A 20,715-nucleotide genomic window follows, 5' to 3' on the forward strand; every position below is an offset into this window, starting at 1 on the left:
ATAAACCTGGAAAGCCCGGACATGTGGCCATACCGCTGTCCTGGAGTACTCCTGACACCTGGAGTCCTTCAAAGGCAGCCCAGAGCTAGCAAAATCTGCTGGGGTCAGTGGAAAACGTGGGAAGGATTCTCTTTCCTTTTTTGTGCCCAGAGGTGTCACTCCCTCGGGCCTGGCCCCAGCCGTGACGCAGAGCAGGGACACAAGGCAGTGATCCCAGCCCCTCTGAAAGAGTAATAAATGTTCCCCACCCTCCCAGGAAGCCTCAGACGAACTTTTCACATCGGGCCCCACTTTTCATCTCTGCAATTAGCAGAGGACCCTCATCCTGTCTAATGTAACCCAAATGGATGGAAAGTAACAGAGAAATGGATGGAAATTTTGGTTATGTTCATATGAAAAAAAAAAAAAACTTTTGGCACGTGTAAGAAAAGAAGTCTGTAGAATATAAAAACTTTGTGAGTCGGTATAGAAAAATGAATACACATTCATAAAATAGTAACAGATTTCAACCTTTTTAATGAGCTGGATGAACTGGAGACCTAGCAGCCAATAATGCTGCACCCCTCTTTTGAAATTTCATGCCCTCCCCAATGGGTCCCGCCCCACACTTTGATCAAGGCTGGCTGAGGGAAGGAAAGTCCCCGCTATGCACATTGGGAAGTGAAACCCAGAGAGATGATATGACACAGACAAGACTTGAACATCTGCCTTTCAAGCCCTAGGCCTATTCCTCCTCCCCGAGTACCTCCCCTTTATGCTGTCAGCGGGCTCCCTTCTTGTAACTGTCATGGTGGAAATTACAGTGTAAGTGGGAACTTGGAATGTATCTTTAAAACATAATAGCTGCATTGAGCCTGGCAACCTGTTATTTCCCTTTGTTGCCATTGGGCCAGGAGCTCCATCACAGGAGCCTCGTGCTTCCTCAGTGAGTCTTTCACCCAAGCAGACAAAAAAAAAAGCAGTTTGGCAGATGGGTGTGTTGTTTTATTTCCCATGCACCTGCTCTAATGCCACAGCTTTCTATTTAGAGCACGGTCTGCAGCAGAAGCAGTGAATTCTGCTTCCCTGAAGGGAAAGGGGATCCCACCACATTCTGGTCAGGGGGTCTAGTGGTCAGAGCACTTTAGGCCATGGGGTGCAGAGCTGCTGATTCTAACATGGAAATGTTCCTTCCCAGTCAGGAAAAGAAGGTGACATTTAGGGATGTCACTGTCTTGTTTGCAAGTTCCTTCTCCTCTCCCTGCCTTTTCCCAGATGGGGCACAGGGCTGCTGAGCCACTGGGGGGACAGAGGCCCTGGCCGCTTCATGCCAAGTGAGGAATGTGATAATGGTCCCTGCACAATTCTCAGCCTTCAGCACTTCCCTGTTAATTCATTTCGCTCCCCTGTGCCTCTCAGGTTGAGCCTCTGACTCCATTGCTTTCTATTTCCCTCTCTTTACACAGTTCTCTTTTCTTCCTCCCCCTTCCCCTTTCTTTTCCTCCTTTGGTCAGTTTCTCTCTGTCCATTTTGCTCCTGCTTTCTCTCTTGTCTGTTTTATTTCGCACGCTCCAGACTCCCTCCCTCCTTCTGTCCCTGCTTCCAATTCTTTCCTGCATCTCTCTCCTCTTCCCGGGCTATTTCTTCCCTTTTGTTTTCTCTCTCTCCTCCACCCCTCTCTTCTTGTCCTCCAGTCCTCTTGCTGCTCTTTGCTGCTGTATCATTTAATGCCTTCTTTGATACAGCTTGCAGCTTAATGATTATTCAGAGGTCAGGCTATGCAGGTGCCATGAATTTCACTAATCCGGCTCAGAGAGCCTGTGTCCATAATCACTCGTTCTCTTCCGCAGGGACTGAATCCTAATTTGTCATTAGCTAGTCCTCTCACTGCAGCACGACCAAGAACATTTTTGCCCAGAGTAGAGAATGAAGTATTCGTTAGTGACAGGGGAGGGGGCACTGAATTAGTGGGACACTTTAAGGGTGAGGTTGTAGCAGAACTAGTTTCACATGCCCAAGCCTCTTGATTTGTTTCTGTCTACCTCACCTGCGCACCGTAAGCTGATCAAAGTTCGTGGTGGGTTGGGCTCATTACAGCTAGGCTTGCCAACTCAGGTGGACGGGATGCCATTTGCATGTCTGGTCTGTGAGAGATGGGAACCCTAGACTGGGGTCATTTTTTAGAGATTGCGGGGGTGGGCTAATAAGGGGTTAACAGGATGCCCTGATTCCATCCCCAGGCTCAGCCTAACCAAGAACATAAGAACGGCCATTCTGGCTCAGACCAAAGGTCCATCCAGCCCAGTAGCCTGTCTGCTGACAGTGGCCAGTGCCAGTTGCCCCAGGGGGGTGGACCGAAGACAATGATCAAGCGATTTGTCTCCTGCCGTCCATCTCTAGCCTCTGACAATCAGAAGCCAGGGACACCACACCTACACTTGACTAATAGCCTTTTATGGACCTAATCTCCATGAATTTATCTAACCCTTTCTTAAATTCTTAAATTTCTTAAAGTCTCCTCTGGCAAGGAGTTCCACAGGTTAACTATGCTCTCAGTGAAGAAGAACTTTCTTTTAATAATTTTAAACCTGCAAGCTGTTAAGCAAGCTGTTATGAACTGCAGAACCATCTACTAACTGGGGATTGTGAATGTGCCCTTTCCCTGCAAACCCTTGCTGCATTTGTCACGTTCACTCCCACTAGAGATTCCTTAGCACTGGTGAATCCCTAGCAAGGAATTGAGGCTAGGAGGCCTTTCTTTTGCATGGGCAGTGCAAAAGGAGTGAGTCAGGGTAGGGTATCTGCCCCAGAGCTATGCCTTGAAGGGCATTCATCCTCCAGTGGAGGAGGGCAGTGTTCCCTGTAAGCTGAGCACTTGGGCAGCCACCTAGGAGAGATTCAGGTGCTGCCCAGCTGATTGGCAGGGCACCCACAGCATCCTAGAGATGACAACAGGTGTTTCTATTGGTGGTGCACATCTGTGCAGGTCTTGGTGCACACAGCAATATTTATTCCACCCATGGATGGAAAAAAAAATAAAGAGAACCCTGGAGGAGGAGGAGGAGGAGGATAATTCTCTGCCTGGAAAGAGACTGAGATAACGTGTCAAATGTCAGGCACCAGAGCATGCAGCTTTCTAAACCCTGCCTCACCTACCCACCCCAGCCAGAATAAGGGCCCAAATTCAAATGTAAGCGCCCATCTGTACACTTGAAGCTAAAGTTCTTGTTTTCGTCTTTGCAGGACAATACAGCAGTGGCTTACCCGGGTTCAGTCTCTGCTTTACTGCAATGAGAATGGATTCTGGGGGACCTTTCTGGAGAGCCAACGGAGCTGCGTGTGCCACAGCAGCACCAGCCTGTGCCAGCGCCCCATCCCATGCATCATCGGGGGCAACAACAGCTGTGCCATGTGCAGCTTAGCCAACATTTCCCTCTGCGGCTCCTGCAACAAGGGCTACAAGCTGTACCGGGGCCGCTGCGAGCCGCAGAATGTGGACTCCGAGCGCAGCGAGCAGTTCATCAGCTTTGAGACGGACTTGGATTTCCAGGACCTGGAGCTGAAGTACCTGCTGCAGAAAATGGACTCACGGCTCTACGTGCATACCACCTTCATCAGCAATGAGATCCGCCTGGACACCTTCTTCGACCCCCGGTGGCGCAAGCGCATGTCCCTCACCCTGAAGAGCAACAAGAACCGGATGGACTTTATCCACATGGTGATCGGCATCTCCATGCGCATCTGCCAGATGCGCAACAGCAGCCTGGACCCGATGTTCTTTGTCTATGTCAACCCCTTCAGTGGGAGCCACTCCGAGGGCTGGAACATGCCCTTCGGGGAATTCGGCTACCCACGCTGGGAGAAAATCCGCCTCCAGAACAGCCAGTGTTACAACTGGACCTTGCTGCTAGGCAACCGATGGAAAACCTTTTTTGAGACTGTCCACATCTACCTACGCAGCCGGACTCGGCTGCCCTCCTTGCTGCGCAATGAGACTGGCCAAGGGCCCGTGGACCTTTCCGACCCCAGCAAGCGTCAGTTCTACATCAAGATCTCTGACGTGCAGGTGTACGGCTACAGCCTGCGATTTAACGCCGACCTGCTGCGCAGTGCCGTGCAGCAGGTCAACCAGTCATACACGCAAGGTGGGCAGTTCTACTCCTCGTCTTCTGTCATGCTCTTGCTGCTGGACATTCGGGACCGAATCAACAGACTGGCACCCCCTGTGGCACCAGGGAAGCCTCAGCTGGATCTGTTCTCGTGTATGCTCAAGCATCGCCTGAAATTGACCAACAGCGAGATCATACGTGTGAACCATGCACTAGACCTGTATAACACTGAGATCCTCAAACAGTCGGACCAGATGACAGCCAAACTCTGCTAGCCCAGACTCTTCTGTGGACACATCAGTAACTGATCCTTTTGCTGTATAAAAATATGAAAACAAAAAGGAAACAAGAAAAGGGGGGGAAAAAAGGAAATTTGTAAAATGTAATTAATATACAAAAAAAAAAGGGAAAAAAGAGGAAATTCTTCATTTGTTGGAAACTAAACCCGTTCTAGCAGCTGTATAAAACTGTCAGGCATGTTTGTTATTTCTATAATCCATCATAAATGGGTCACACCTTACTCTCACTCGACCTTGAGGGTGTTGCTTGTTAGGACTCAGGTGCTGCAAAAATAAATCAGTGGGTGGATCAGAGCTGGACGGAATGACATTTTTGCAATGAATTGTAAAATTTTCTGCTATGCAGGTGCCAAGACACAGAAACAAACACAGGATCAAATATAAATGTAAAAGAACTGCCATTATTCCTAAGTAGTCAAAAGATAAAAGATATTTGTCCTGTTGAGATTTATACCAACTGATGTTTAATTATTCACCCCTCCTGTGATGAACTTTGTCTCTGGAAGGGAACTGATGGCAGTCCTTTAAGAGTAAGATCTGTGTCACACACAGATCAGGAGGCGTGAAGGACAATATTTTCCAAAGAGACTGGGAACATTTCTAGGTGCCCAACTTGAAACATCTCCTTAGTGATCGAGTCGTCAGCACTTTCCGAAAACCAGCTCCCTTGAAGAACTAGGACCTTTACTAGGTTAGATCTCCAGCTGGTCCAAATAGTCCATTAATGCCATGGAGCAACCCCAGGCACAAAACTGCAGCTGTGACTTTAGTAGTTCTCCATAAATCTACAGTGTCTCAAATCAAGCACCAGAGAACAGACGCTTGTAGTCACTTTGGAAAATACACAAGTTGAGGGTTTTTCCACATATACTATCTTGGTGGACACTCAGTAACAAGTAGGACGTCTTCAAGTCAGTCTCTTATTTGTGAGTCCATTGATGGCTGATTAGAGGGTCTTATCACAGAAGGGGCAGGTGTTGGTAGCAGCTGGAAGAGTGTGGGGCAGTTTTTGCTACTCTATACCTGATACCCACAACCCCCTTTTTGTTCTACTTTCTCTCCACAAACAAAATCCCACTTTCATCTGCAAACACTAAACTCTGACCCATAAGAAAGAGATAGATTGTTGCAAAAGGCCATCAAAATGACCACAACATTTGCAAAAAGCAAGCAAACAAAAAGGGAAATACTAATCTCCCAACATCGCAGCGGCAAAACAGGCAAATGATCAAAATGTAATTTAGCAGGGTAAAATTTTGCATTGGCAAAATAAATTCGTATCATTTTTCAAAAATCCTCGAGAGCATATAATTGAAGGCCTAAGGCACAATCCACAACCTACGGAAGGAGTCAGGGAAGGTCTTTTGATTGACTTCAGCATTTTTTGGTGGGGAAATAAAAATAAGGACATGTCCTAAAAGGAGAAATACAAATACATGACCAAGTCACTTTAGGCAATAAAGCCATATTTTGGACCAACCTAGAATTGAGACTTGATGCAGATCGGAATCTAAATCACAGATCCCGATCTGGCTTGCAGTTTAATACATCAGCTCAATCAAGTTTATATGTGGACTCTGGGCCTCTCACATCCAGAAGAGTTCAGATCGAAGGTTTTGGTTAGGCCCACGAAAATGATATGGGGTCGGATTTTGTGACTTAGATGGTTTTGAAAATTTTGCCTGTGGAGTCCTTTGATACAGTGCATCAGGTCAGAGAATTAAAACTGGATTCAGACACCAAGTTCAGTTTGCAAGGCTCTGGTTCTGCACTGTGCACCCAAGTGGAGGGGATAAGGTTAGCTAAGCTTGAAAGAATCATACACTCATTTAGAGAAACCAATAAACAAACTAGCTTAGTGGGAGAATATAACTAAACTACTCTGAGCTGCTCTCAAGAGAACAAAGGGTAAAATCCTGCAGTCAGCCTAAGAGGCCCATGTGGTGGGGAGTCAGTTACATTTGTGACATTTCTTGTGTTGCTTTCTAATGTGAACATATTCACTGGCAGGTTCTATTCATGGGAACAGTCATTTTAAAGCAAATAGTGGAGAGTATTCATAGGAAGCAAATTTCACATTTGCAATGATGAGTATTTGCAGTAGAAACTGTGTTTCTAAGATTTACCTCCATCCAGTCAAGGGCCAGGAAGATACCATGTAATATTCCTGAGTGATGAAAAGAGCTGAAAGTTAAGAATGATCATAATGAATTTAAAATAGCAAATATTGTCCTTGAACAACATGCAGCCTGAGAGGGATTCACAGATATGATTTGCTGAATAATCTGGAAAAGTGAATTTGCTAACAGAAAAATAAATAAAAAAGCAGTCATGTAGCACTTTAAAGACTAACAAAATAATTTATTAGTTGATGAGCTTTTGGGGGAGTGGTGGAGAGGACATTTGCCATACAGCATTACCTCCAGATCTGAGGAAGTGGGTCTGCCCCACGAAAGCTCCTCACCTAATAAATTATTTTGTTAGTCTTTAAAGTGCTACATGATGCCTGGTTTTGTTTTGTTACAATATGGACTACCGCAGCTACCTGTCTGTTACTATTCAACATGGAAGAAAAAGAAATGAAATTCATCTGCTAAATTATTCCTTATGAATTATTCACCCAGGCCCAGGCCCCAATAGGAAGAAGAGTTGCCACTCAACCAGAAATCCATAGAATCATTAGCAGACTTGTTTTCTAAGTCTGGCTTGTGCTTTCAGAACAGTTAGTGCATATGTATGTCTCCCATTGATTCATGGCCTATTTGACCTATAAAGTTTTATTTACATTCGGCTGAAACTGGTGGGACCACCAGCACCTCTACACTTGCTACCTTTGTTGACACTGGACCTAAGGTAGCAAAAGAAGGCCCTTTTAATTGGAAAAAAGACTAAAAGAGACACTCCCTTGGAGTCCAAAATGTATTTAAAGAGTTGCCATGTTGTTAAATGGCATCATTATGCAATAATACCTCAGTGCAGTGCAGAATCGTTGTCTGGCATCAACTCAGGACAGCGTGATCAGGGTGTCACTGCATCGCAAAATGAAGACAAAATGTTGGGGACTGATTATTTTGCAGCTTCAGGTTAAAAAAATACAAAGACAGGTTGAGTTGATCAGAGACGAGCTGAGCAAGATGGCATTTGCACCATGTTATGTTCTCCTACCACAGCTGAGACAAAAACAGTCCAATCTATGTAGCAAGGAAGATTTCATGCTCTGATTTACAAGTGGGAAATGTGCCTGATTTCATAAAATGTTTTGTGCTCTCTGTTTCCTCTGAGTGAAGATGCACATAGGACAATTTCATGCAGTACAGTGGGAGAACTGGTTGTCCCAGCCCACAGTCAGGGCCTTTGCTCTGCGAGCTGTGAAGGATGGAGGAGCATGTTATTTCTCCTCGCTGTTAGCAGAGGGAGAAAGCGCATTGTGTCCTGCTACAGGGCCCTCCTGAGTCAGTACTCAAAGCAGCATTGATTGGCTTTGAAGTGAACCATTTCCCACCCCATTCCCTCACCAAAAGTAGGCTCCTCATGACCCAAGGTCAAGGAAGGAATGATCAGTAATGGGGAAGAAATAGGGATACTCCAAAAGATCCCTCCATCAGTTTTCCCTGTAAGCTGAGCGCTTGGGCAACTTCCCAGGAGAAATTTAGGTGCCACCCAACTGATTAGCAGAGCACCTACAGGCACCCATAGTGGGCAACATGTGTTTCTATTGTGGTACACATATGCACATACCTAGGTGCACAAAATAAAATTTATTCTTCCCTTTGATGGAAAAAAATGAGGGACCACTGTTCTTCACCCAGAAAACTAGAAGCACACAACTTGTCAGCTGGCACAAGTGTGCCATTCATCAACTACGTCACTCATTACTGTAGGGAATTACGGGGCAAACTTTCAGGCTACCTTTAATCAAATTCTCGCCATTCAATGCCGTGCCAAATAGCCCCCTGCAATATATTCCCTTGTACTGCATTTTCCTTTGCAGTACATCAGGGAGCCAAAGTAAAAACAAAGCAAAAAATCTCTTCAAGAATGGCAGGGAACAAGCTTGATGGATCCTCATTATAACCCCTCTGGCAATAGGTTGGGGCTGTGCAGAGCACCAGTGGGACCCCATTTGCTCCTGGACAGTGGGGAAGAGTAGCCACGAGTTTGCTGGGAAACTGTAAATTGAATTCCAGCCTTGCTGGCTTGATGCGGTGGCGAGCAAATAACGTCAGCGTGTCTTATTAATATGCTGATGCTAAGGCATTGGAAGCGTACAGAATGCCCGGTTGGATCGGGGCGCTGAGCGAAGCATGGGGTTGCCATGGAAACGAGGGGAGGCTATTAATTAGCTATCAAATGAAATCACTCGGACGAGCCTGGACCTCCACATCTCTGCCCCCGAGCGGCAAAGGACACGACCTCAGTCACCCCAGCCAGCCAGCCTCCCTCTGCCAATTTCAGTGGCAACAGGAGGAAGGCACAAGGGCTGGCACAAAAAAAGCATTTTGCAGCGGGGCAGAGTGGCTCCCGAGGGAGGATGAGAGTAGGGAAGGCAGGGTGGTCCACAGCACTGTCCCTTTTTCTTCCTGTGAAATGTGTGCAAAGGGGCTGCTGCTGTTTACTTCAGCCGGCCATTGAACTCAGAGGGGTTGGGACCAGGAGGAGAGCACGGGTGCTGCTCGGCATGTGGTGCTGGTCTTTGTGGGGCTGGGCCCTACTGCCATTGCATTGCTGCTCTCCCTCCCAGACCTACTGGCTGACTTGCCTCCCGCCCCCACCCCCCCGCCAGCCAAAGATGGAATCTTCTTTCCCTCACAAGGTCCAAGAAACAGAAGAGAGGAATTAGCATTTATTGTTCAGTTACCACCCTTTATTCCGACCTACTGGGCTGTTATCCACCTTCAGGCCAGTCTGCCTGCATGTCTGTCCTTGTGACAGCTGTGCTGGTCTTGAGTGCTGGGTCTCACCGCCGGCACACACAAGCCATTTTTCTCACCCACTTGCTGAAAAGCACTTACAAGAGCGTTCTGCAGATGGTGCCCCTGTGCACAGGGGACCATCAGCTCTGATTCTCCGCTCCCACCACTGGAAAAGAGATGCAGTGGTGGTGACATGAGCTGTGTACCCCATCTCGCACTAATGTATTTTTCTTGATGAATCCACCCCTGAGTCATTGGAGAAAAAGGGAAAAAGATGTACATAAAAATGGGCAGAGGCATTCGACTCCGGGGCCTGAAAACTGAGACGTACAAGGGTGGGTCTGGAATGTGTCCAGCTGCAGGGGGGTGAAGGGTTAGGGGATAAATTAGAACATAATTCCATTACATTTCAGTGTTGTTTTCTGTTGTGCCAGGCTCAAATGGACCCATTTATGGGTTTTTTTCCTGACATTTTCTGCCATCATTTTTGCCAATCATCTTTTTTCATTAATTTTTTCTTTAACAAAACAGCATTTTTCACACCAGAACCAGCTTTTTCAATAGATTAAAGAAGTGGAAAATGACTGAAATAGAAAAAATAAGGAAACTACATATCATGGAAAATTACACACACACACACTCTCTCTCTCTCTCTCTCTTCTAGTCCCAAAAGGTTTTGATAATGTTGAGATGTTTTTTGTGAAGCAGGTTGTGTTTCAAAAAAAGGCCATTTTAAAGTGTAATCACCACCTGTACACCCTGCCCCCCAGCCCCATTTGTATGTGAAAGACATCAACCAGATCTCTTAGGAAACCAAACCAGCATGTGCCCCTGGAATATCTGGGGCAGCATTCAGAAATAGAGGAGCTAGGTCAGGCACAGGAAATGTAAGCAGCGGGGTCACTTTCTCCTAGTTTTATTTTCTCACTGAGTTTTGCAGTGGGCGAGTGTTGCATTGAATGCTCAAGGCTTGTTTATCCTCTGAGCTTCTGCATGGGTAGCAGTAATACAAACTTCCCCACACTTCTCTCAGAATCTTGTCCTGAAGCGGTGACTTGCGTGATCCTAAACCGTACCACACCTGGCCTTTTGGCTGAGAGCCAGCGAAGAGTCCAGTGGGTTTCATGCTGTGGACTTCTGTACGCTGCAGGCTGGATTTAGACAACCACCTGATTATAGCGGTGTGTTGAACCCTTGGTCTTTTCCAGTCTGGGCTTGACTGGCACTTGGTAAGAAACAGAGATACACACCCAACCAGAGACACTGTCACGAGCAGTGGTTTCCTCAAAACCTTCCAGCCCTGAGTCCCCTGCTGGACAGAGAAGTTATGCAATAACTGGTGTCCAGAACCTTCTCCTGTTGTCTGCAACTAGGGCAACCATACCTACCTGTCCCAAGTATGAGACAGAGAGATATGGTTGGCTCCTCCCGGCTCCACCAAGCCCTGGAGAGTGGGGAAGGAGGCAGCAGCCATTGTCCCTTCCCGAGTCCTGGGGAAGCAACAGCCACCAGTGCTTCTTGTGGGCCCTGGGGAAACGGCAGTAGGAGAAGGCCCAATAAGGGACAATTAGTCCCTTTAAAAAATAAGTAGAGACGCCTTTTTGGCATCCCAAATATGGGACCATCCCACCTAATATGGGATGGATGGTTACTCTAATTCGACTAGATAAGGATTTGACTCAGGACATTTCATGTCAGGAGCCAAACCCCAGGGACCATGACAATGAACTCATGCAAACCCTGTTTGTTTGAGGTGTGGTACCTGATTTCTTCTCACCTTCCCATCTGGGAAGTCATCCATTATTCTGGGTGATATACTGAGTAGAAGTGAAGATCAGCAAACTGGGGCACACTGGTTTGAGAGGACGTTCTGCTGTAGCGCTCTGGGGCTGGTAAATTCAGGAGACAGAGATGCAAAGATAGACAGAAAAGATTCTTACTATAGTTTTAGTGCAGTTATCTCTAGAGCAGGGGGTAGGAAACATTCCGAGGCGCAGTGCCGAAATGTGACCTTTTGACCTCTGGGTATTGTTCCAGTGCTGGTGATACTTTTTAAAGTCACTAAAGCCATGTCTACACATGCACACTACTTCGAAGTAGCAGCACTAACTTCGAAATAGTGCCCGTCACGGCTACACGTGTTGGGTGCTATTTCAATGTTAACATCAATGTTAGGCGGCGAGACGTCGAAGCCGCTAACCCCATGAGGGGATGGGAATAGCGCCCTACTTCGAAGTTGAACGTCAAAGTAGGGCACGTGTAGACGATCCGCGTCCCGCAACATCGAAATAGCGGGGTCCGCCATGGTGGCCATCAGCTGAGGGGTTGAGAGACGCTCTCTCCAGCCCCTGCGGGGCTCTATGGTCACCGTATGCAGCAGCCCTTAGCCCAGGGCTGCTGCTGCTGCAGCTGGGGATCCATGCTGCATGCACAGGGTCTGCAACCAGTTGTCGGCTCTGTGGATCTTGTGTTGTTTAGTGCAACTGTGTCTGGGAGGGGCCCTTTAAGGGAGTGGCTTGCTGTTGAGTCCGCCTAGTGATCCTGTCTGCAGCTGTGCCTGGCACCCTTATTTCGATGTGTGCTACTTTGGCGTGTAGACGTTCCCTCGCAGCGCCTATTTCAATGTGGTGCTGCGCAATGTCGATGTTGAACGTCGACGTTGCCAGCCCTGGAGGACGTGTAGACGTTATTCATCGAAATAGCCTACTTAGCTACTTCGATGTAGGCTTCACGTGTAGACGTAGCTTAATAGTCCCACTTACAATAGCTTCATTCACAAATGAGGGTGCAGAGCTTTGCCATGTAAGCGCGGGGGGGTGGGTGGGAAGCATGAGCTGTGCTTTTGTTAATCCAAGGGCAGCAAGGTTTTGAGCCAGCTACTGACTGCGTGGGGGCAGGGGGATCGCACGTTGATGAAAATCGGCTCATATGCCACGGCTCATTGACCACTGCTCTAGAGGCTACACTGGAGTTCAAACCTCCATTGTGCTAAGTACTATGCAATCAGATAGTTAAGAGTTTGCAGTCCAGACTGCCATAACCAACAAAGGGTTAGCACCACCATTTTGCAGATGGGGAATACAAACATGAGGTCAATTAAGGCCGTGTCCACACTAGCCCAAAACTTCAAAAAGACCATGCAAATGGCCATTTCCAAGTTTACTAATGAAGCAGAGGACCCCCCATCTGGATGAGCGGCTGCTGGCATTGTAATGAGGCGCTGAATATGTATTTCAGCGCTTCATTAGTAAACTTCGAAATGACAATTTGCATTGGCCATCTTACACGAGGGTTTTGTCTACACTAACTCCCAATTTCGAAGGCAACCTCGTAAGTAGGGTGTCAGGAGATTACTAATGAAGTGCTGCGGTGCATATGCTAATTCTCTCCTGTGGCAACTTCAAAGCAGCAAACTTAGAAGTGCTGGCTTATGTGTAGCTGCAGCTAACGCACAGGTACTTTGAAGTGCCTGAGCTACTTCAAAGTCCCTTTACTCCTCAAAGTTTGCTGCTTCCAAGTTACTGCCAAGGAGAATTAGCTTAATGAAGTGCTGCATATGTACCACAGCACTTCATTAGTAATCTCCTGACACCCTACTTACCATGCTCCCTTCGAAGTTGGGAGCTAGTGTAGACACAGCCAACGGCTGCGTTACACTAGGAACTAACCTGAAAGTTAACTTCAAAGTTAGGCACTACATCAAAGTAGGCAGCAGAGAGTCTAAACTCATTTTCCCAACTTTGAAGTCCATACTCCATTCCTGGGAATGAAGTAGTGCCCTGCTTCAAAGTAGGGTGTGTGTAGACGCTCAAATTCAAAGTTGTTTACTTCAAAGTTGCAACTTCATAGTTATTTTTGTAGCGTGGACACAGCCAAGGAGTAGGTGCAAAACTAGGAATGGAAACTTCATGTCCTCAGACCCCCTCCAGTGTCTCAATCCCCAGGACTAAAGGGCAAAAAGAAAAAGCACAAGATCCCTTCTACCTTCTCCGACAAACTCAGATGTCAGGATTGGCCCCATTTCCCAGCAAATTGCTTAGCAACATATATAAAAGCAGGAAAGAACTGCCAGGCCATTAACTGCTGCTTTTGCAGTCCTGTGACAAATCTAACTTCCATGTACAATCCTGAATCCCACCCATGGGCCAGAAGCGCTAGTGAAGGGAGGGGAGGGAGTGTTTGTTGGCTCTGGTGGACAGAGAAAACACGTGAGAAATTCACAACAAAAGAGAAACACTTATTCCAGTTTTGTTTTTGGAAACGGGACCAAACCTTGGTCTTGCTTACAACCCGATTACTGGAGCACACTTCCTGTTACTCTAGCACGTGGCGGAGGAACTGATGGGGATCTTTGGTTCTGTGTTTTTAGTAATGACATTGCATCAGTCATACACGGAGTGTCATGATCAGCATTCCCTGTAAGCTGAGAGCTTGGGTGGTCACCCAGGTGAGGTTCAAATGCCTCCCAGCTAATGAGCAGAGTGTTACCGGTGTCCACAGTCAGCACCAGGTGTTTCCACTAGTGGTGCACAGTTGCACATACCTCAGTCCACGTAACAAAATTTATTCTGCACATGGATGTTAAAAAATAGAAGGACCATTGATTATGACATGCCCTCAACCACGAGATTCAGACTTAGCTAAGAAACCTTTCCTTTAAGGCATTAGGAAACTCAAAGCGAAGACTGATGCAAAAAGCTCAGAGAAAGCTGCCAGCGCTGAAAGTCAATAAACTTGGGCTTAGGTGGATCAGCTCAGGGTTCAGGCCTGTCAGATGCTGAGCACTCTGGCCCCAGTGCAGGAAAGTGCTAAGCACAGGAAAGTGGAAAGTTCAGTCTATGCTTTGATGCTTTTTCAGATCGGAATGAGAGTCCTTACCCACTCCTAGGGCTGAGCCCTATAGGCAGGGCTTTTTTTTCTGGCGGAATCCACCGGAACGGAGTTCTGGCAGCTTTTTTCTGTAAGAATGCCAGAAAAATTTTCACCAGCAATTCTGCAGCAGCTCAACATCAGTGAAGAAGCCCCTGCTGGTCCCGCAGCGGTGTGGGGAAGGAGGCCCTGCTGGTCCAGCAGCATGGGGATGGTGGGACGGGGCCCCTGCCAGTCCCGTAAAAACATTGGAACTGGGGCAGGAACCTCCGCCACCCCTGCAACAGCACAGAGATTGGGGCATTAAAACTGAACACCCTAAACCCTATGAAGAATCATCAGACTTGAGTTCCGGCACCTTTTTTTTTTCCTACAAAAAAAGCAATGCCCATAAGAGTACAAGGGCTTAGGAGCCCGTTCCATAAGAGCCCAGAGTTTAAAACTCAGCCTGTTAGCATGAGTTTCTCTGCTAATCTCACCTGTTGGAACAGTGCCTAATGAGAAGAGACTCCAAGACAGCCAGGATCCACAGCATATAGGGCTTTCTAGATCACGAAAGACGTTTTGCATTGCACCCAGATGCAAAAAGTTTGTAAGGCAAGTGTACACGATTAATCATAATTTCATTATTGTTATTTTTATTGCAAGAGCGCCCACCTATAGGCTAGGACCCCATTGTGTCAGGTGCTGTGTGGATACATAAAACAAGCTCTCTGCCTTGAATTGCTGCTTAGTTCAGTATTTGTAAAGGGGCAGCTGCCTTTTGCAACAGCTGGGTGGTTTTCATTGACAGTGTTACATAAATATGTTGCAGCAGTCCCAGTACAATGGGAAAAATAAGGTCAGTCAATGACATTAAAGGTCACTGAGTTTGGAGGAGGTGAGTCACCTTTGCAGACAAATTGGCTACGTCTACCCAAGAAGCCTCTGTTGACAGAAGTCACTGTCAGAAGGGATTTCCCGGCAAAATGTCCATTGATAGATTGTGTCCACACATAAAAGCAAATCGAAAGAGCAATCCGCTCTGTTGACAGCCAGCAACCAGACTGCCCAGCCCTCTCTCGACAGAATGGCTGACCAGAAGCTCAGCAAACAGGGCTGCCCGGTGAACCAGAAGCCCAGACTGTCGACAAAAGGTCCCCAGAGGATCTACACAGCTGTTTTGTCCACAGACCATTGCCAAGACAGACATTATACCTGAACGGGGAGAGGTATAACAGTAGCAGTGGCTCAGCTGGGTTTCGTTGACAAACTGTTGACATTTTCTGTATAGATACTCTTTTTTTTTCCTGGCAAATACCTGGTTTTGCTTGGAAAAGCTGCTCATGTAGACACGATCATTGTGACAAATACACAACGTACGTCACGAGAGACAATCCCTTCCCCCAGGAATATACAGTCCAGACATAACATGGGATAAGAAACTTGTTAATGTCACCTCACATCTCAGTGGTGGAGCTGTAGGTGGGGAAAAAAGGGATCTCCTGAAGTTACATGCCTTCCTTATCCAATGGACCATTCAGCCTTTCTGCATTTACAGCTCCAGGAACAAAGCTCATATAGTGAAATCGGATCTCATGCCTCAGAGTTAGACCTGATTGTGTGTGTGTGTGGTGGCGGGGAGGGAAATAGAATTTTCCTACACAGCACAAAGCTGGCCAAATGGAGTACATTGATTATGGAATTTCTTTCCTATTTCTCTGAACCATCAGGTATTGCAGAGTATTGGGCCTGGCAACACCTATCTTCTTGTGCTCTTCTGGAGAAAAGACACATCATCTTTCCCAATCATTATTCATCACACATCAATCGCCTGCTCATTAATGGCCCTGACCTGAATCTGTCACTTCACAATGAACTCCTCTAAGATTCAGGGTTTACTGCCAGATAAATGCTTTATTATACATGGAAGCCTATAATAAGCTGATTAAACTCCCCACTTTTTCAGAAGACTTAATATGTACTTTTCTGACATCAGATAAGTACAAAATAAAACTGAAACCTCATCCAAAATATTTTATGCAGAGAATTCTGTCACCACAGAAAGCACCTAAGGCAATATACATGCTTGTGCACTGACTTGGCTGCCTAGGAGGGAGTCCATCCTGGTATTGTTTGATGCTTTAAAAGCTTTGGGCCATATTCTGCCCCACTTTGCATTGCTGTGGAAAACTAACATCTACAAGAGAGCTGGCAGGAAAACAGAATGTTTGGAAAATTTAGCTTTGCATTCAAAAGTGAGTCAAAAGGCAATATCAAAACATTGGAACTTCCTGCAGAATAGAAATTTTGTTTCTGAACCATCAAAACCATCATATCAAGATGTTATGTTGATAAAGTCAAAACATTTAGATTCTTTATGTCCAATATATTATAGACTATTATAGTAATGCTGAAGTCAAAACAAAATGTTTTGATCATTCCCCATTGCAAATTTCAGCAAACTTGATAAGTTCCCAGGAAATGATCAAGTATATCAGCGTTTTCCGATGAATAACTGTTCTATCAGAAATGTGTTCACCAGCTCTACCCCTAGAATGGGTTGAGAGGTGTAATGGGTTGGATCACAGACTCTCCTTAAGACTGTCACCCGATGTCCTGAGCCCACTGCATCCGCTTGCTCGCCCTTTGGGTCCCTACCCCGTCCTGCTGAGCAAGAGGCTCTGGTGTCTCTGAGCAAAGGCTCAGAGTTGGGTTAACAGTCCCTTGCATAACACAGACACTAAGGCAAAGTCTACACTAGACGTTAAAGTTGAACATAGATACACAATTCCAGCTATGGCAATTGTGCAGCTAGAATCAACTTATCTATGATCATCTTACTTGGCTTTCCTCACTGAGGGATCTTGACCAGAGAGTTTCTCCCGTCAACCTCCCTTACTCCTCATCTGACTGAGGAGTACAGAGATCGAATGTTGACCCCTATCATTCATGTCCTCATTAGGCGCACAAAATTGAATCCCAGAAGATTGAATGTGACTGGGTTGATCTACCGGGTAGTGTAGATGTACCCTAATAACAACTCAGTTCTGTAAAGGCTCAATTACCGGGACTTAACCGCACCCAGGAGCACAGCCACCCAAAGGGTCCAAAATGTAAAGGTGTGAATGCCATGGGTTTAGGATGGACTGAACTGTAGTGTATGATCAACACAATGGGGCTCTGTTCTCAGCTGAGACCAATATGCCTAGAAGCAATATGACTAATTAATTAAGAAGACAAACTCAAATAGCCAGGAATAATATCATTGGGAAGAAGTAGAGAGGGCATCATTTTAAGCTGTTCTCTCTAGGACCAGCAAAATGCTGATGGTCCCATGGAATATTTTAAGTGGGGCTTTTGAAACTATAACTCTGCTTTAAAAGGGCAGCTCTTTTTACAGGCTCATGTCTGATTTGTTGACTATAACAGAGCTTTACGAGGTATCCAGTGCCGTCAGCAAACAAAAGGATCAGGTTGTTCCTCTTAATCAAAGCTCACTCTATAAATCAGTTATTGGATCTTTCCCTTGTTTCAGTGTCTGCCCAGCACAGGGGAAATTACGAGACAGGTTTCTGTCTCCAATGAGAAGGTTTGCTCCATCCTAATTAGCGCAGACCAGCGGAGTTAAGACGATCAAGGGACCCTTTAGATGCAATTTTATCATCAAAGTTTAAAAGGCAAAGAGGCCTGCACTTTTTTTCTCTGTGTGCATATGTCTCCCTTTTGTGCAATGATCAATAGCACTTTCCCTAGAGGAGCTGGGCAAAGCACCTTTTACAGTCGATAATCGTGCAGGAGCCAAATCCTTTCGAATAAAATCTTTTAAAAATCTTTATCAAATTTCCACTGTAAAGCCACCTTTCCTGGGAGGCCTATAATTATCGAGAGACAGAGACGAGATTAGTGTTATCAGACCTTTCACATAAACAGGACTAATGCAAACCAGACAGCTGAAAGACAGGAATAGGGAAAATGAAACCAGAGCTAAAAAAATGAAGACGGATCAATTTCTTTAAGAAAAAAATTACATTTTATATGATCCAAACCGTAAAGCAAACACACTTTCTCTGATTTCCCAGAGGTCTCCATGTTGATTCTATCTGTTTGTAAAACCCACAGCTCTATACTCTGTATCCGCAGCCCCTACCTTTGCAATAGACATTCTGTATCCACTTCCTAGGATGGCCCAAGAGAGTTATTCCCCCTGCTGCTTCTCTCCCTGCTCTGCCTCATGTTTGAAAGTCAAATATTCTCTCATCTGGCATCTACTTTGCTTTCCCCTGATCCTCTGAAGAAAGACAAATGCATTTTCTTTTCCCCCTCCCCAACAGACTGTGTTTGGTTCTAAGAGCAAAAGCTCCTTGGTCCTGAAGGAAGTACCAAGGGAAGCTGAAGGCACCACACAAAATGTGCGCCATGACAAAGACAAGGCTCTAGACTGTACCAGGAGTATGAGCGAGCCAGGAAAGGGTTTATAGCTTTCCGAACCTGCTAGATAACACTGCTCCGACTTTTAGGTGCTTTTGGCCAAGGAGCTGTTGTTCTGTGGGGGTTATAATCCTCTTTCATATTTCACTGGGGGAGTGTCTTGTCAATGGACATCTTCTGGGGGACCTCCAGGAAGTGGAATCTCATCTTGAAGTAGAATTTGTTTCAGCCTGCTCATGTAGTTGAATTTAGCTTTTTATAAAATATTTGTGTCTGATCTTCAGCTGGTCATTTGGCAGAGTTAGGCCAAATTGCAGAAGCTGAGGATCTGGCCCCTTACGAATACATGAAGGCTAGAAGCAACAAGGATTCCTGTGGCACCAGAAGGACTAACAGATTTATTTGGGCATAAGATTTCATGGGTAAACCCCACTTAATCAGATGCATTGGCATGACACTACAGAGGCAGGGGATTTTATATATATACCAGTACATCGAAAGAAGGAAGTTTAGGACCACGGAAATATCAGAACATCATTGGTTATCATCTCCAGCCTCCAGCCAAACCTCTCCAGCACAGCATTGACAATCTACAACCTGTCCTGGAAAACTATCCCTCATTCTCACAGGCCTTGGGAGGCAGGCTAGTCCTCTCCTACAGACAGTGCCCCAATCAGAAACCGTCACCAGCAGCCACACACTGCACCACACCACAGAAACACTAACCCAGGAACCTATCCTGGCAACAACCCCCATTGCCAGCTCTGTCCATGTGTGTATATCAGTGGCACAATCACAGGACCTAACCACTAATCACATAATCCATACCATCGGGGCTCAGACATCTGAACGTCCACTAATGTGATACATGCCATCACATGACAGCAATGGTCCTCTGCCATGTATACTGGCCAAACTGGACAGCTTCTGCACCAATGCAGAAATGGACACAAATCAGACATCAAGAAAGGTAATACGTATAAACCAGCAGGAGAACACTTGAGCCTCCCTGGACGTTCAGTTATGCATTTAAAAGTAGTTATCTTTCTTTAACAAACAAACAAATAAAACAAGACTACAATGAGAAACGGCAATGACCTTGAGTTTGGTTCCATTGTTCCTATTGTGGCCTTCTTGGGCAAGTGACTCGGGCAACTCTCTCTCTGCTTTTGTTTCACCATCTGTGAAAAAGAGAGATCATACTTCCATACCTCTTAGGGGTGCTGTGAGGAGAAACGTAGATAAAGAAAGTGCTTAGAAGCCTACTGATGACAGCACCCTATAAGAGCTAGGTAGCATAATGATAAGAGCCCCTTGCAGTATTTGGGGGAAAATAGTACTTCCCTGCCCCTCCCCACAACCCTCTTCAGGCTGTTCTCAGTAGTGACCAAAGGCAGAACAAGGAGCAATGGTCTCAAGTTACAGAATGGGAGGTGTAAGTTGGATATTAGGAAAAACTATTTCACCAGGAGGGTGGTGAAGCACTGGAATGTGTTACCTAGAGAGGTGATGGAATCTCCATCCCTAGAGGTTTTTAAGTTCTGTCTTGACAAAGTCCTGGCTGGGATGATTTAGTTGGGGTTGATCTGGCTTTAGGCAGGGGGCTGCACTAGACAACCTCCTGAGGTCCCTTCTAGCCCTAGGATTCTGTGGTTCTATGACTCTGATGGAGGAAAACCAGGGCTGAATTTGGATTTGGTTCAAAGTCTGCATGTCTTCTAAAGCCAGAGATCACTCTTGGCTCCTGTTCTATCCCATGACCATTGCAGCCCTGCCTCATCGTCAGGTGTCTCATGTAGCACGATCTTCACCTATAGGACATTGAGGGTTGATTTCACGTTTTGCTACTAACATTTGTAAATTTTTGTTCTCATCATGTTAATTATTGTTTTCTACTGTAGTTGGACAGAAGGAATGGGCCAAAAGGACTGCTGGTGGTAGTGGGGCCAACAGCCACCCTGGGTCCAGGGGCAAGACATAGGGGGCTTGACTCAATGCCCCTAGAAGGGTTGGAGCCTCAAGTTGAAGGGCAGAGGCCAAGGGCAGTCAGCCCTTAGTGCTACCCAGAGCATGATACTCAGCTCCCCATCCCTTGGAAGCCAGGAGCTCAGGCCCCTTTGAAATGCCTGGTCCCTA

The 20,715-nt window shown here is 46.2% G+C and overlaps 1 protein-coding gene across 1 annotated transcript in view; it reads left to right on the forward strand.

Moving 5' to 3' along the window:
* Positions 1–4,828, forward strand: part of BRINP1 (BMP/retinoic acid inducible neural specific 1) — a 105,202-nt gene extending 100,374 nt beyond the window's left edge. Inside the window, exon 8 of the mRNA XM_075015373.1 lies at positions 3,223–4,828. Within this exon, the coding sequence (XP_074871474.1) occupies positions 3,223–4,363 (1,141 nt within the window). The 3' untranslated portion in view covers positions 4,364–4,828. The remainder of the gene's footprint in view (positions 1–3,222) is intronic.
* The last annotated feature ends 15,887 nt before the right edge of the window (positions 4,829–20,715 follow it).

This window comes from Carettochelys insculpta, chromosome 21, assembly GCF_033958435.1.
Source record: "Carettochelys insculpta isolate YL-2023 chromosome 21, ASM3395843v1, whole genome shotgun sequence".
NCBI classification, from domain to species: domain Eukaryota; kingdom Metazoa; phylum Chordata; order Testudines; family Carettochelyidae; genus Carettochelys; species Carettochelys insculpta.